The 18020-nt window shown below is 40.7% G+C and overlaps 2 protein-coding genes across 3 annotated transcripts in view; one reads left to right on the top strand and one right to left on the bottom strand.

Annotated features, from left to right (window-relative positions):
- The first annotated feature begins 352 nt into the window (after positions 1–352).
- On the top strand, positions 353–3163 carry LOC115109079 (zinc finger protein 805-like). Its single transcript, XM_029633660.2, has 4 exons — positions 353–825; positions 978–1102; positions 1781–1883; positions 2039–3163. Exons 1-4 carry the CDS (start codon positions 552–554, stop codon positions 3010–3012), a joined length of 1476 nt encoding a protein of 491 aa, XP_029489520.1. The 5' UTR covers positions 353–551; the 3' UTR covers positions 3013–3163.
- A 446-nt stretch (positions 3164–3609) lies between these two features.
- LOC115109078 (sterile alpha motif domain-containing protein 9-like) overlaps positions 3610–18020 on the bottom strand; it is a 29406-nt gene continuing 14995 nt past the window's right edge. For both annotated transcript variants that reach the window (XM_065009611.1, XM_065009612.1), the window contains exons 2-4: positions 14068–14785; positions 13621–13885; positions 3610–12823 (exon numbers count right to left, since the gene is read on the bottom strand). In XM_065009611.1, coding sequence (XP_064865683.1) covers positions 9195–12823; positions 13621–13885; positions 14068–14785 — 4612 coding nt within the window. In that variant the 3' untranslated portion in view covers positions 3610–9194. The remainder of the gene's footprint in view (positions 12824–13620; positions 13886–14067; positions 14786–18020) is intronic.

The raw sequence follows: 18020 nt of genomic DNA, 5'->3' as shown, positions 1-18020 counted from the left end.
AATGTTTCTTTATTGACTTAAAATAATATTTTTTTGTAACACAATGTCGTTTTTTGGGTCCAAGATTTTTTTTTAAATAAATGGAGTTAATTAATTGTCTTCATATCTGTGTCCTCTATCTATATCCTCTATTCTCACATTTCTATGACACTCAGACATATCCGACAATTGTAGGGACTACTATACTATATTTTTAATTGGTTTCTAAATGGATTATGTAAAGATTCGAAAAACCGCCTTCATCTCTGGTTTATGTCTGTAGTCCACGCTGGACAAGAGCGTGCGCATTGTGTGCAATGATTTCCAACAAGCAACCCCATTGGGTAAGAATTTGGAAACGTGATTGGCGTAGTACTCTCACGCAGTCTTGTAGTGCGGAATGCTTCTTCCTTTACGGTAGGTTGGAGTCTCTGTTACAACTGTAACGTTATAAATCCTCTAACAACATCACCTGACTCATAGAGAAATGCCGCGTGTCTGTGTTGATTAGGGTACAAAATATTTGGAGGTACCTTGCTGTAACAAGATTGTCAGTCCATTTGTGGGACACAATGTCGTCTTCCGTTCCTTTTCACACACAGCTCACCTCCATTATGGAGGTCTTGATGAACGCGGCCGTGTCAGAAATATGCGAACTTGTGGACGATGGATACGCCGTTTTACACTTGGAAATATCTCGAAGTCAAAAAGAAAATGACGTTTTGAGGGAGAAGTTACATATAATGGAGACACGTAATGCGCATGGACATGGAAAGAAGTCAGTTGGCCTAGCTCACGAGCGCTCCATCAGAAATCACCTCCCAGTGAGACCAGTCCTCAACTTGGGTAACTTTTGTTTACAATTGCAGGGATTTAACCAATGTTTTTGATACCACCACTAGTTTACTATCCACCGTAGTCAATTCTATAGTTTGCATGGGTTTTCTCCTAATTTCTGTTGTGCCAGGTCCGTTTTTAACTATTTTTTGTGTATTTAGAGACGGGTGAAAATCGATATAACGGGAGTCCCATGGGGAAAGAGTTGAACCACCTTTGCAGCGATGAGGAGCATCCAAACAACGAAAATGAAGATTCTATAAAACAGTCTTGTGCTGTCATGAAGGTAGATGAATAATAATGTGGAAAATGTTAACTACGGTTTCAGGCACCCTAGTTAAAAATGTAGTACTGGTATGATACTCTAGGACAGGGATACTCAAGTACTATTTGAGAAGGTCTGGTCACACAAATTTCCTAGGTGGTTAAGATCGGATTGGATAATGCAATTTATCGGCGTAGTAACAAACCGTCACGTCGCAACCCATGCAACCCCAATCTGTTCACACCCTCTTGTTTGCGGAGAGAAAATGTTGCATTTTTTAAAGCAGATTTCACACAATTCTGCACATTTTGCATGGGGTAGAGATTTTTTTGTTACTGTTCTAAAGTGAATTTCCAGAAATGTTCTACGCATTCTCCCATGTCTTATGTGTGTTTATATGATACCAGGGGTCGTCCGACTTGACCGCGTTCTGGGTCCAGATCCGGTCCGCAGTCCGCCAGTTGAATATGGGGGGTCTAGGAGTCCTTCTCAATGGACTATTACATTATTACTTTCTTTACATAATTGGAGTGACATGCTCTTCTTGATATGTTATTGACAATTTTTTTTACTGGCATTGGTCATAAAAAAGTGCATATTCAATACATACAACAATACAGACCATACTTATATAATGATCTATGAGACGTCATATTATTGAAAACGTTTAAAGAAAGGATGAATCTGGTTCCCTTACAGTCTATGGTGAAGGAGATGCGTAAGCCTGGGTGCATCCAAATCAAAGAGGAAAGACTGGAGGGCACCATAAGCCTACAGAATTACCCAATGATAAAAGGGGAGAGTAAGTGCAATGGAAGCCTATAATAAATTGTAAAATGCCAGTCATATGGAATTATCTATAATAGAAAATACCAACCCCATCTTAGGAAAGGAAAGGCAATTATACACTATGATTCACTGTTCAGTTATATTTAATCAATTATTTCCTCTCTATAGGCAGTGTTGAATCAGGTGCTGATGAAGACAAAAGAGATGTGATTGGGCACACTCAGACCGACAGTCTCTTTGAGGACTGTGATTCTCACGTCAACGCAGACCAAGAAAGCGAGAGCACGTTCCAGAAGCTTCAGCATACGAACGTTGCACACCACGTACAGAGGCAGGGATACTCAGGCTTGTGGACACCAAGAAGCACTGAAACAGATTCTGAGGATCCAGCTTGCTCTTATGCTGCAGAAATGAGCCCCACTCGTGTCATAGCTCACACAAAGCAACAACGACAGACTTCCGTAGCTGAGGAAACGTTGTTCGCTGTTGAATCTCACAATGTGAAACCAGAGGCTGCAATGCTTGATTCTGGACCCTATGAAGAAAAATATCAATCTAGCAGTAATGATAATTATTATGATAATGATAGCAGTAATGATTTGCATCCGCAAAACAGCATCTCTTCCGAGGCTAGTGAAAACTTTGGAAATATTTTCTCTAACAGTCAAGAAAATATAAGAGAGAACACCGCAAGGTCAAAGGTGGGCATAGTCCAACGCTACATGGCAGGACATACAATTCAGCACAGGGTTGGCAAGCGAGAAAAACGGTTCGTTTGTGGCTTCTGTAGAAAAAGTTTCACTTGTCCAAAGTATCTTCAGTCTCACCAGCGGGTTCACACAGGAGAGAAACCCTTCAGCTGCTCTCAGTGTGGGAAGAGGTTTGGCCAAGCCGGTTATCTGAAGAAACATCAGAATGTCCACACGGGAGAGAAACCATTTGTTTGCCCACTGTGTGGAAAGCGGTTTGCGGACTCTAGTAATCTCATCAGACACAAGAGTGTTCACACAGGAGAAAGACCCTTCATCTGCATACAGTGTGGGGAGAGGTTTGCTGCGAAAGACAACCTTAGAATTCACCTAGAGAGAAACCATTCTGGTTGCTCAAGTGCTGGAGATGTGATGTCACCGAGTATACCGTGAACACGATTAGTCATGAATAATTCAGCATTTTAACATTTTTGACTGAACTCGTTTTGTCTTTAGTGGGCTATTTGACATTTACAGTTGAGGACTAGTTTTGTAACAAAATGAATGGAATATATGAAAGGTGCAATAAACGTTTTTTTCAGAATTGCTCCTGAAAATGTATGTTTTTGTGAAGTAAACAATTTGAAGAATAAGGCCGTGACCTCTGCGATTTCCCTGCAAATGAAGGCTATTTTTTTAAATGATCATTTTGTTTAACAATACGAAAAAGCGGCCATCAGCAGTAGAAATGATAACAAAGCGGACTGTCCTTGATTCAGTAAAACCTGAGGGATGAGGCAGGGGATATGTAACCCCTCTCAAATTCATAGACAGAACTATGGATGACTGACCATCTATGATATCAAAATTATAGTTTGAACCATGTTTTGAGGCTATATTGTTCACATGTTCTATGATTACAAACATTGGAGCAAATCAAGCTTATATTTTCGGATTCTGATGGTACGACAGTTGAACAAAGCGCATGAGGCATTTATAAGTTAAATTCTTCAAGAATCAATGAATACATATTTTTTATAAGTCCAAAAATGGATGTAACAACTGCTGATTGCCCCTTTAATAGCACAAATCATATTATAGCATTGACAATATTGTTAACAGCATTACAAGTAGTGATTATAGTAACAGTAATACAAATAAAACAATGCTATTCTTAATAGTATTAACAATATTATTAATAATATTACAATTATAAACTTTAGGAAACACATTTTAAACACATTGTTATTTAGCCCATTCGTATTGCACGGTGTCCAGTACATTTTTCATTTTGGGACATGCATATTGCACAGTACATAATTGCCTGTACGTTGTGTCGCAGCAAAAGGGAGTCCATTCTACTCAGGAGCAATTCTAGTTTATAATCCATCAAAATAACTCAACAATATTAGAGAATAACACGTACCGTACAATACATTTCAATATTCAGGCCTTCGTATCTGCAGAATCTCTCTCTACCTGTACAACTGTACTTGTTGTTCGTATGAGTTTCTCTCATAATACAATATGCTCATTACATAATTGTACGGTTTGTCCTACAGTTATTTACATTGATTACCACAATGTTACAACATGTACAATATCTGTTAAATTGAGATATTTACAATAGATATGTGTATTCACAGTCCTGCTGCAACATAAAGATAAGTGTCACCTTGATACAAAACGTTTCATATTCATTTTTTTCGGCTTGATATGCCAAAACTAACAATGCACACACACACACAATGCTTCATTATTCTCCATTCTCAAATCTACTTGTTAGACATCACATGCATTTTCCTGCATTTCTGGACATTGCATCCAGGAGCACGTAGAATGTCTCGTCTTGACAGTCTTTCGTCATTCCTGCAGTTACTTCCCTGGTTTCTCCCAGGATGGCAGGATGTAAACTTCACAGATATTTTACATTCTTCAACATCCAGATTGAAAGGACTATATATATATATATATATATATATAAAATTTAAACTCCTCATTGCATCAGCATTTCCAATATCACTGGATGTTTCTCCAAACACTAGAGACTCAAAGTATATACAGCTCTGAGGTCGAACTCTGGCAGTAACCTCATTAGTCGTCACTCTCCCCAGTAAGAACACTTGTTTGGTGCTGGCGCTTATGCACACTGAGTAAAACACATCATTCTCATTCTTGTCTCAATGAGTAAGAGAGAAGTATTGAACCGTATTACTAAATCGCAGTGTCTACCAAATATAACCCAGAGGATTGGAAGAGTAAAACATCTGCCTTCATGGTAGTCTGGTGGCTGTTTAACAGAAAAAAGTAGCCTATACTACAAGTATCCTATAATGGAGACCATGCAGGCAGCAATCCAGTTTAGTTAGGTTTAATAACTCAGAAGGCAGGTAACTTAAAATGCAGTCCACAGAGCTACTATCTGCTAGTACTCATGGCTAGGTTTGTCATATTAGCAGACACTGCTAGTTAGTAACACCCAGTTAATGATGCTGTGCCTAACTAATGAATCCCAGATAGATCAGACATCGCTACGGTTTCTGAGATATATATATAAAAGTCAATAACATTCTCCTTTCCTAGTACAAATTCTCACGATCGTGGACTGTTTCAGTACAAACAATTAGTATTTCAGAGAAGCACATTTTTCCCCCCTTGTTTTGTTCTTCACATGAACAATTCTCATAACTGTGTCAACTAGGACACTGCGGTAGACAGCCGTTTGTCCGCAGCCACAAAGGGACTATTCTGCCCTGCAACAGCTGCTGTCTCTTGTCTTTTTAGTTTTTTTAATCAAAAGTATTTTTTTGCTCTTTTCGGAACTAAAATAGTATTTTGTCTCAATGTTGTTGTTTTCTCAAGTGTCTCTAAACCTCAGGGGTAGTTTTACCTATCAACCTTTGGAGGTCATTCTCACCGGTTGTGGTGATGCTGGCTTGATGGTGGTCTGAGTGAGGGTGTAGGAGATGGCTGGCTCACAGGCAGTGCCTGTGCGATGTCCTCACTGGTAGACTGGGTGACTCCTTTGTTGTTCTGTTGCTGTCTGTCTGGAGTAGGTGACTCTGGTACAGCCTGAAGGTGTCGCCTGTTTCTATGAGCGACAGTGCCATGTTCAGTTTCAACAGCGTAGGATCTCAGCTCTGCAGATTTGCTGATGACCACTGCTTCTGTTTTCCATCCCTTCTCTCCGTCCAGCTTGACTTTTACACTCTGTCAAGGGTATAGTTCAGCTAAGGGGTGCACTGAATGCCTCCTGTTGTACAAGAACGGGTACGCTTGTTTGACTTTCTGGTACTTATGTTTCACATTATCGTGGCTGATGTGTTTGGTTGTAGTTTTTCCAGTGTGAGGACGGTTGTCCGGATTTGACGTCTTGTCATGAGTTGTGCTGGTTTTCTCCGGTTCCACTGATAGGCGTGGCCCGGTAGCACATCAAGGCAATATGTGGGTTTGGATGTTTGAGAATTGTTTAACTGTTTGAACAGCTTTTTCTGCAGTTGTTTTCCTGCGGGTAATAGAGGCTGGAGGAGGTATATAACTCGTCTAACTCAGTACAGACAAACTGCGTAGTGTTGTCGCTAACGAGCTTGGTAGGAATCCCCCATCACACAACCATGCTTTTGAGGCTTGTGGTAGATGGTCTATGTCTCTGGAGAAGTAGTCCACCACTACAAGGTATTTATTGCCTTCGAGCTCCACACAGGTCAACCGTGATCTTCTGCCACAGACCCTTTAAATAAAGGTATTGTGACAAGTCGAGTTGGTTTTCTCTCTGTGCAGAACTTGCATGATGTCACTTTTCTTGCTTTGTAGGCGCTGATGCCCGGCAACCACATTGACAACTTGAGTCTTTCTCGGGCACTTTGTCATCCCCATGTGACCTTTGTGTATCGGTTGTAGAACATCTTCTTCTTGCGAAGCTGGGATGACGATCCCGTCTTGATACAGCACTAGTCCATCCAGTTCTCACTGTGTGGTATCCCTGTAGCGAGTAGGGTAGCAGAATAGCGTATTCTCTCAGGCCAGCCTTTTCGGATGTGGCTGATAACCATTTGGAGGTCTCGGTCGCTCCATGTCACCTCTCTGGTGTTTTCCAGCCTGTGTGTAGACTGTAGACACTGGTCTGCTTTCCACCATGCTTGGACTTCTTTTTCTGAGTCTGATGTGTTTTCTTTTAGTGGGTTTCTCTACAGTGTGTCAGCCACCACTTACTGTTTTCCAGGAACATGCACAGCTTTCACTTTGAAGTGCATGAGCAGTCGCTGACACCAGAGTGGTGCTTTGTCCAGGTTGTACGTGTTGATCATTGGAACGAGTGGCTTATGGTCTGTCTGTAGAATAAAGCTGTCCATGCCGTGCAGGTAGAGGGAAATTGTTCACATACCCATGACCCTGCCATTCTTTGATAGTGTGCGTGAACAAAATGTACCACCTTCTTGTTCCTGTAAGAGTGTAGCTCCAAGACCGTAGCTGCTCATGTCCGCACTGACCACGGTTGGTTTTCTGCCATTGTTGTATGCTAATGCCTGTGTTGAAACTAACATAGCCTTGACCTTGCGGAAGGCCTGCTCCTGGGGGTCTCCCTACATCACTGATATGGTGGAGCACCGATGACAGGCTGGGCAAGAACCTGCCCAAGTAGTTCAGCAGTCCCAGCATTTGTTGGACTGGACACCTCAGTGACGTCTTTCACTTTGCTGTTATCTGGGTTCATCCCATCGGCTCCAATCACATGACCAAAGTACTGGATCTCGGACTTCCCAATATGGCAGTTGTTTTTGTTCTGCTTTATTCCCGACTCTTTAAAAAGGTTTGTAGCACTTTGCTCAGATTCCTGTCATGTTCTTTCTTGTTTGCACTGTAGAACAATATGTCATCCATCGGGATGACTGCGCCCTCGTGTCCGCTCAGGAGCTTACTCATCTCCCTCTGGAAGATCTCCGGCGCGCTTGTTATTCCCAAAGGAAGGTGCTTGAAGCAGAATCTTCCTACAGGAGTAAGTTACCTTCCTACAAGTCGTCAGTTCTGTTGCTGGGGTCAAGTGGTATCTGCCAAAAACCGCTAGACGAGTTGAGTGTGTAAATTACTCTCGCCCCGGATAGCTGTGACGCTCTTTCCTCCAAGACAGTTCAGTAGCCCTCTCTCCAAACACATCAATACTGATCTCGTCTGCTTTGAGGGCCAAACCCATCTTGCATGCAGTTCTACTAACTAGGACATTTGCATGTGGTCCAGAATTTGTACTTTTCTCCTTTTTTCACTCACATGTGGCTAGGAATGTACCCATGCAATCAATCCTGCCACTTGGGACGTGAACAATAGTTGCAGTGTTGACCAGATGGGGACACTGACGCAAGCACTGCTAAGTGCTCTGAGACATCACTGTGATATCTGCACCAGTGTCAATCTTAAATGTGTGCTATTCACTGGGAGCTCAACATGTCACTCGTCATCAGAATTAGACTGCTTTGTAACTGACCCTGAAAAGAATGAACAGAAGCGAAGTGGGTGGGGGGGACCGTTGGGCAATGCGAGCATGGGCGAAGGAGCGTGAACAGGGCGGGACCTAAGTTGGGGAAACTTGAACTTTATGCAAATTCTCTGCGATGTCATGTTTGACCAATCGAAGCTTACTGTAGCTTCCAGCTCCTGCTGGATTAGCTGTTGATACACTACCTAGTATGCTTGCTAGGACCAACGAGGGCAAAGCTAGCGTGATTATCACAATTATTGTTGATATGCTCTAGTTGTAATAATAATTACAATCCTATCCCGTATTTGTTCATCCTTTGTAGTGCTCAGTATTCAGCTAGATTCCTTCAAAGTTTAATCATTTGACTCTCCCCCTTTCTAAATCTGTTCATGGTTCAATGGTGAATCACAATGTGCCGTGGCACAAAATTTCCATTCAGCTTTTCAGTCAACACATCAAAGTCGAACTCATCATTGATTGTAGTCAAAGGTAAAGGTCATGGTTGATTATCTCTGCATTTTTCCCAATTGCATAAAGTACTGAATTTATCCGCACCACACTGCTCTCCTTGTCCAGTTTTGATGCCAAAACATTGTCTCCAGATCAGCCATGGCTATCAGCCAATCAAACGGCTCTGCTGGGTTGAATTTGAGTGGGACATCTTCACCAATCTTCAGTTTTGGGAATGTTTTAATACTGACACCATGTCATGATGGACATCAGGCAGGCAGTGATCCAGTTTAGTTATTTTTAATAACTCATTAGATTTGTACCTTAACATGCAGTCCACAGAGCTACTATCTGCTAGTACTCGTTGCTAGGTTTGTCGTATTAGCATTTACTGTTAGTTAGTAACACCCAGTTAATGATGCTGTGTGTAACTAATACATTCCAGATATATCAGACCTCACTACAACAAGGGTGTTTTGTCTCCTAAAATGTTGTTTTAACGTCAAGTCAAAAGGTAACCAGGTTGAAGATGTTTGTTTCCTTTCATAGCATTGATTATCCATGCCTCCATTAAGAGCATGTGTTTTGTAGATTGTGGTCTTGTTTTCGATTGTCAGGTTGTGGTTTATCCATACTTCCCCCATGGTCCACACTCTTGGACCAAAGCATGCAGTTCATTATTGAGGCCTTTATAACATGGGCTTCTCATAGCCTATTCATACTTGATATCGTATGCAAGTGGTCCATCTATGGCAAATCCTACGAAGAACGACACCTTTTCAGTGCTGAAACCACTGCTTATTCCACCCAGATATGCCGGACGTACTGGGATTTTAAGTTTGCCATAATTAGCATAAAGTTCTCCTTCCTCCATGGTTCCATTGACCCTACAGAGACGGTCAATTATTTTCTTATCCTTAAAAATGTCTCCACTTCGCCAAAGTTGGGCCAAATTTGTGCGTGCCTTGCGTGCCACGTGTGCAAAACACTCATCAAGTTTGGCTTTAGGAACAAGTCTTTCTAATCCTTTTCTCTGGCCCAAGTAGAAGTGGGCAATGGTGTTCCTCATCCTCATAAACTTGGACAATTTCCGTCTGAAGGAGTTCCGAAGTGAGTTCACATATGTTCTTATATCTGTATCTTCTGCATTTGAACTTGGCCAAAGCAACAACAAAGCCAGATAGTATGGCTCTGGGAAGGGATGTTGCACTCCTATATCTTGCAATGTTAGCATGAGAAGATCAGTGAGTTCCTTGTGACTCTTCACGTTTCTCGAATTTGGCTTTAGTATGCTGAGAATTATATTTGCCAAAATGAAATTGTTTTTGTCTTTTTCTTTTGTAATTTGCTCACAATTTTGCTGTAAAAATTTGTAGCACTCAATGATTTCCTCCATTTCCTCTGCAGTCTTGTCGAGATGGTGAAGTACCCCTGCAAATGTGTCTGCGTTCTTCTCTTCAAGTAACTTCCTACACTTTTCAATGTCCATGTTTAGTCTAAGTTTTGGCTTGCTTGTTTGTTCCTTCGATATTTCCTCTGGTGAAGAACAAAAAAGTGTTATATATGTCTTGAAGTGTTCTGATATTTTTGTCCGATTCCTTGTCTCGAAGTCTCCTGCATCATTTCCTTTCATGTAAGTGTAGTAATCGTTTAAGAATTCAAAACCCTTTTTGACTTGGGATTTCAAATTAAGGAGAAAAGACTTGTGTTCTTGGATAATGTCAACATATTTTCTGTTGATTTCATTGTCGTTCTTGGGTACGCTGTTGATGGGCATTTTTCCATTCAGAAAGCTTTGCATGTACTTCTGTGTTACTGGATCAGCTTCTTCAAAGAATGGCAGCTTGCTTAGGATTTCAAAGACTGTCAGTACCGTCTCAATTTCCCCCACATATCCAAAGATGTTGTATGAGGATTTTGACAGATTGTCATCAGCTTCCTCATCAGGTTGATCCTCATTCATGGCCAGTTCTTGAGCTCTTTGAAAAGCCTTTATAGCATTTTTTGCTAGCTTTAGGTTTGTATCCAAATCCCCTGGATTGCGTGGTGTTTTTTTCTTTTCATTCTGGATGTTATGTTTAAGATAACTTTTGTAAACTTGTCCAATCGTATCGACAGTGTATGGGTTTTCAGTGATTCTCTTGGCGTTTTCTGCCCAATTCAATGCCTGCGGAAAATCACGCTGATTGAGGTAGAGATACCTTGCAAGGGCTTGAGGAATGGATGCACTTGTAAAAAAACGGGATGATGCTTTCACAAAGATGTCTTGGATTTTGTGTCTCCCCTCTTGAAGGTGAATTTTCTCTATCAAGGGAGAGAACTGAGTATCTTTTTCATCTCCATCTTTCCTGCGCTGCCTTTTAATCAGCAAGCGTTCGATTGATAGCATCAGGGCGTCTTTTACTACACCAATTTTGAAAAACAAATCACAGTGTAGCATGTTGATGGTTATTTCACTCTCATTAATCCCGTGGCTTTTGTGCAATTCTTCCAGACATGCAGAAGCTATATCACGATGAAGGATGCTAATTGCTTTGTATCCTCCACGTTCATCGACTTGAACTATTTTCAGCAAATTTGAATAAGATTCCATTCGTTCAAGTACATTGTCTTCTCCCCAGTAAGCCATTTTCATTCCAAAAAAGTCCTCACAGAGAGACACAGATATGTCTGATTCAGCCACGTATGAGTTCAACAGTGCAAAGTAGAAAAGTAGTTGAGCTTTTTTGGTGCTCGTGTCTAAGTCCTTCAGAGTGTGGCTGACGACATCAGCGATGTATTTCTTGTCAAAGTTGCTCTTCATGATCATGAAGCTGTAGAAGTTTTCCGGTTTTTCATGACTTTCTTTAAGTTCTTGAAGTTTTTCCTCAAAATCATCTTGTTCCTTTTTCGTTAGTATAGCTGTGATGTACTGACTTTCTGTTGCACAGTGTTTGTACTGGACCTTGGGGTTATGGGATCGAACACAACTCAGGATGATGACTTGTGAATTTGATGAATCTTCCACAGTTCTGCCTGTGTAGTCCTCTTCAACAGTTTTGCGTATGCAGGTCTGCAGATTTTGTGTGTTTTCTGCTTCCTTTGAATCATCTACTAACAACAGAACTGGTGTATTCTGAGATTTGTCACTTTTCCCAAGCCTCATCAGCTTTTTGACTTGAACAGCCACTTCAGCTTTTGGTAATGTATTGTCCTTCAACACAGCACATCTGAATTCTCTGCGTAAATCCCACATCACATGCATTGCTAAGGTGGTGCCTCCGCAACCTGGGTGGTGGAACAAATTCAGCAAAACACATGTGGTTTTGGGATCTTTTGTCTGACATTTCACAATTTTCATGAGATTGTCATATTTGTCTCTTCTAATGAAAGGTTTTGCTTTGCGTTTCTCACAAAAATAGAAGTTCCACCAGTTGACTTTACCCCCTCTGTAGAATTCCTTTTCTACTTTGATTTTGAAGGCTTTAAACTCTGTGCTATTTTCTTCATAGACTTTCTCACATTCATTCTGACACAAAATGTCTAGAGCTGTCAATCGGTCTTCATCCTTTTGTTGGAGAACAACAGTGCTGGAGTCAGAAGATGGAAGGAGTCTTCCTGATGGCTGATTGTGTGGTCCAAGTGACATTATAGTACCATTGACTTCACTGAGTGTCAACTCATATATTGATTGCGTGCTGATGTCAGACTCACATTTCTCCTGTATCAAGTCTTTCCATTTCTCAAATGTGCTCCTAGATTCACAAATACTCACAATGCTTTCCTCGGCATGTGAGTAGAATGCCAGGAAAGTATCAAAGACGGGATCTCTATCAGATACAGGTGACAGTAGAAGAAATATGACAAGAGTTCTTCCATTTGGAAGAACTTCAGGTTTGCAAATGAATGAAACCATATGCTCGATCTCTTTGCGTTTCTCCTTGAACCAGACTTTGTAGTCCAGCTGTCTAACAGATTCACTTTCAAGGTCATGCCTCCCATTACAAAAAACCCAGCTGGTCTGCTTATACAGGTTGAGATTTTTTATCACAACATTTGGTTCGCCTTGGAATTGGGCTGGGAGATGGAGATTTGCCACTCTTGATTCTCTGTATGAACTGCATACGCCACCAGGAGCTGCAGAGTCAGGATCAAAGTCCAGGACACAGAACAATTTCAACTTGCTCAGAAATGGAAGATATTCTAGTTGCTCAGTGCGACTCTTGTTCATAACAATAACGAATCGATCATAGTAGTCCATCATATTTCCTCCATAAGTTAACAAGTTCTTCAATTTATCACCCTGATTGGTCTCTCTCCTCAAATTGTTTTTGCCGTCTTGTGCTTTCATCATTTGTAGACCTGAAGAAATAATTGCAAAACTAAATCAATTACTGGTGATCCAAACAAATATTACTGGTGATCTTGTTTGTGACAATTTGATAATTAATGACTTTTAAAAACAATGCAGTTACATTGGATGTGACTTGAGATTCATAGACTAATGTGACCGAAATCAAAATGTTTGTACATAATCTTTTCATGTTTATACTGTATGTTCACCTGCCTGGGTACGGCAGATGTAAATTAGCTGTCAGCTAAATCTTTAAAGTTGTTTTATTTTAATTTTACCCCATTTTCGTGGTATCCAATTGGTAGTTACAGTCTTGTCTCATCGCTGCAACTCCCGTACGGACTCGGGAGAGGCGAAAGTCGAGAGCCGTGCATCCTCCGAAACACAACCCAGCCAAACATTGACACAATGCCCGCTTAACCCGTAAGCCAGCCGCACCAATGTGTCGGAGGAAACACCTGGTGACCGTGTCAGCAGTGCAAACGGCCTGCCACAGGAGTTGCTATAGCGCGATGGGACAAGAATATCCCTGCCATCCAAACCTGGATGACGTTGGGCCAATTGTGCGCCGCCCCATGGGTCTCCCGGTCACGGCCGGCTGCGACAGAGCCTGGACTCGAACCAGGATCTCTAGTGGCACAGCTAGCACTGTGATACAGTGCCTTAGTCCACTGCACCACTCGAGAGACAGCTGTAAGCTAAATCTGGTGCAACGCATCACTTCTCAAATTCTGAGACTGAAGTTGTTGTACATTGTCCCCTGACAAATAAAGTTAATCTATAAAATAAACATTGTTTCACTTACCCATAGCCCTTTTCAGTTGGCCAGCAAGTTCATTGTGTCCGATTCTCTCTAGAATCTGAAGTGTGACATTTAATGTCTCTTCCTCATAGTGCTTTGTCATTGAGTCCGCTACATCTGTGCGGCTCTTGTTGTCTTCCAAGTGACACCGTGCAATCGATCTACATCCATTCAGTTTGAAGTCTTTCAGACAAGACTTAAACCGTTTAAACTCGTCCTGCTGTAAGTCGTCAAGGGTATTCTGGAGCAAGGTAAGTGAACTTGTCATCTGTGGAAATGAAATAAGGTTAGTTTTAATATTTTATTTAGGCCTAGAAGACAATCAAAATTGCAATTGTATTTACTACCACACACGTATTGTTGTGTTTAATTGACAAATATCGCCTGCTTTACTAAGCAAGCGTGTGAAGTACACCCAATTAAATAAGCAAGATGCTAAACAACCCCTACCTTGGACGGTAACATTTCTGCACCCATGGCCTGTGGTTTTGGTTCTTTCTTTCTTGTAACAGTTTTCCCTGGTGGTTCCACTATTCTGGGCTCTTCAGTTTTTGGTTCTGTCTTCATGGGGGATACAGTCTGAACCGGTAGAGTTTGACATAGTTCTTCTTGATTCTCAGGTGGTTTCTGTAGATTTTCTTGGTCACTGTTGATGTGTGTGGGGGGTTGTAATATAGGCTCTGGTCCATTGTTTAACTGTTCTAGCATGCCTATTATTTTAACAGCAGGACCATGTTTAATGCCTAGTTCCACAAGATCATTCTTTTTGAAGCAAAACAGGCAATCGCCTGACACTTCCTCTTCCAAAATCCGCTCTACATATTGGTGGTATAACTTCGCCTCTTCCCTTAACCACTGACAAACTTGTTCTGGTGTCCATTTCTTGATGTATGCAGGAAATTGTGATTTATGCTGTAATCCACTCTTCAAATCCTCAAGCATTGACACAATTTTCACAGCCGGACCATGTTTTATGTTCAGATCCAGAAGATCCTTCTTTTGGAAGTATTCTAGGTATTCCCCTGATACCTCCTCTTCTAGCAACTTGTCTGCATATATGTGGTGAATGTTAACCTGCGTCGTCAACCACTGATGAACTTCTTCCTTCGTCCACTTTTTGATCTGAGTTGCAGACTCCATTGAATGGCTCATTGTGAATAAAATATTACTGAAATAGAGAAGAGAGACAAACCAAATTGTTTAGTTTTTGCTGTATGCTTCCCTGGTAGTTTTTTTCCCCCTATACTTCAAGATTATATAATCAAATTCATGAAAATGTGGTAATTTAAATTAAGGTAGCCTATATCTAAAATATATATAGTGCATTCAGAAAGTATTCATACACATTTGACTTATTCCACATTTTGTTGTGTTACAGCCTGAATTTAAAATGCATTAAATTGATTTTATTTCATGCCCATCTACACACAATACTCCAAAATAAAAAATTGAAAACAGGTTTTTTGAAATTGTTGCAAATGTATTGAAAATTAAATACAGAAATATCCCTTTTACATAAGTATTCACACCCCTGAATCAATACATGTTCTAATAACCTTTGGCAGCGATAACAGCTGTGAGGCTTTCTGGGTAAGTTTCTCAGTGGTGTAAAGTACTTAAGTAGTATTTTACTTTATTTTTTTTAACTAGGCAAGTCAGTTAAGAACAAATTCTTATTTTCAATGGCGGCCTAGAAACAGTAGGTTAACTGCCTTGTTCAGGGACAGAACAACAGATGTAAATTTTTACTTAAGTCGTTTTTTGGGGGGTATCTGTACTTTACTATTTATATGTTTGACTACTTTTACTCCACTACATTCACACACACTTATCAAGAGAACATCCCTTGTCATCCCTACTGTCTCTGATCTGGCAGACTCACTAAACACAAATGCTTCATTTGTAAATTATGTCTGAGTGTTGTTGTGTGCCCCTGGCTGTCCTTAAATTAAAAAGAAAAAGAAAAAAAAGTAAAAAGAAAACTGTGCCGTTTGCTTAATAATATAAGAAATGTGAAATTATTTATACTTTTACTTTTGATACTTAAGTATATTTAAAACCAAATACCTTTAAAATTATACTCAAGTAGTACTGGGTGACTTTCAGTTTCACCCACTTTTTACTGGGTGACTTTCACTTTTACTTGAGTCACCTTAATAGAAAATATCTTTACTTTTACTCAAGTATGACAATTTGGTACTTTTTCCACCACTAAGCTTTGCACACCTGAATTGTACAATATGTGTACATTATTATTTTAAAAATTCTTCAAGCTGGTTGTTGATCATTGATAGACAGCCATTTTCAAGTCTTGCCATACAATGCAGTCTTGGTAAGCAACTGTACATTTGGCCTTGTGTTTTAGGTTATTGTCCTGCTGAAAGGTGAATTTGTTTGCCAGTGTCTGTTGGAAAACAGACTGAACCAGGTTTTCCTCTAGAATTTAGCCTGTGCTTAGCTCTATTACATGTATTTTTATTCTAAAAAAAACTCCCTAGTCATTGTCAATGAAAAGCATACACATAAAATGATGCAGCCACCCCCATGTTTGAAAATATGAAGAGTGGGTACTTAGTGATGTGTTGTATAGGATTTGCCCCAAACATATCACTTTGTATGCAGGACAAAAAGTAAAAAACTTTGCCACATTTTTTGCAGTATTACTTTAGTGCCTTGTTGCAAACAGGATGAATGTTTTGTAATATTTTTATTCTGTAGACTTCCTTCTTTTCACTCTGTCACTTAGGTTAGTATTGTGGAGTAATAACTACAATGTTGTTGATCCATCTTCAATTTTATTATTTTATAACCATTAAACTCTGTGACCTTTTTAAAATCACAGTTGGCCTCATGATGAAATCCCTGAGCGATTTCCTTCCTCTCCGGCTAGTGAGTGAGGAAGGACGACTGTATCTTTTTAGTGACTGGGTGTATTGATAACCCATCCAAAGTGTAATTAATAACTTCACCATGCTTTTCAGAAAACATTTCTAAAAACATCCATTCCACTTTGACATTATGGATATTGTGTGTAGGCCAGTGACACAATCAACATTTTATCAATTTTAAATTTAGGCTGTGGAACAAGTCACGGTGTGTGAATACTTTCTGAATCACTGTATTTGGTAGCCTACAGACAGATTAGTCTTCTCTTTTCATCAGAATCCATTTGCTTTCCAACCTGTGATTGGATTTTAAGGCCTGTTTTGGCTGCATGTAGACATGCCTTGTGATTGGGCTACACAATCCACAGCAATTGACAATTACATGAAGTTGATGCAAAGAGTCAATATTTGCAGTGTTGACCCTTCTTTTTTAAGACCTCTGCAATCCACCCTGGCATGCTGTCAATTAACTTCTGGGCCACATCCTGACTGATGGCAGACAATTCTTGTAAAATCAATGCTTGAAGTTTGTCAGAATTTGTGGGTTTTTGTTTGTCCACCCGCCTCTTGAGGATTGACCACAAGTACTCAATGGGATTAAGGTCTGGGGAGTTTCCTGGCCATGGACCCAAAATATCAATGTTTTGTTCCCCGAGCCACTTAGTTATCACTTTTGCCTTATGACAAGGTGCTCCATCATGCTGGAAAAGGCAGTGTTTGTCACCAAACTGTTCCTGGATGGTTGGGAGAAGTTGCTCTCGGAGGATGTGTTGGTACCATTCTTTATTCATGGCTGTGTTCTTAGGCAAAATTGTGAGTGAGCCCACTCCCTTGGCTGAGAAGCAACCCCACACATGAATGGTCTCAGGATGCTTTACTGCACTCACCTTGTCTTCTCCGGACACGCTTTTTTCCGGATGCCCCAAACAATCGGAAAGGGGATTCATCAGAGAAAATGACTTTACCCCAGTCCTCAGCAGTCCAATCCCTGTACCTTTTGCAGAATATCAGTCTGTCCCTGATGTTTTCCTAGAGAGAAGTGGCTTCTTTGCTGCCCTTCTTGACACCAGGCCATCCTCCAAAAGTCTTCGCCTCACTGTGCATGCTGATGCACTCACACCTGCCTGCTGCCATTCCTGAGCAAGCTCTGTACTGGTGGTGCCCCGATCCCGCAGCTGAATCAACACAAATCAATTCTTACACAGAACCCTAACCGGCTGCACGCCTGCGCCATCGTAAGCCATTGTGTGCCATTGTGCATAAATATATTTTGTCCCCCTACACCAAACGCGATCACGACACGCAGGTTAAAATATCACAACAAAATCTGAACCAATTACATTAACTTGGGGACAGGTCGAAAAGCATTAAACATGTATGGCAATTTAGCTAGTTAGCTTGCACTTGCTAGCTAATTTGTCCTATTTAGCTAGCTTGCTGTTGCTAGCTAATTTGTCCTGGGATATAAACATAGAGTTGTTATTTGACCTGAAATGCACAAGGCCCTCTACTCCAACA

Source organism: Oncorhynchus nerka, linkage group LG25 (assembly GCF_034236695.1).
Source record: "Oncorhynchus nerka isolate Pitt River linkage group LG25, Oner_Uvic_2.0, whole genome shotgun sequence".
Classification (NCBI taxonomy): Eukaryota; Metazoa; Chordata; class Actinopteri; order Salmoniformes; family Salmonidae; genus Oncorhynchus; species Oncorhynchus nerka.
This window is presented reverse-complemented; position numbering and strand designations above follow the sequence as displayed.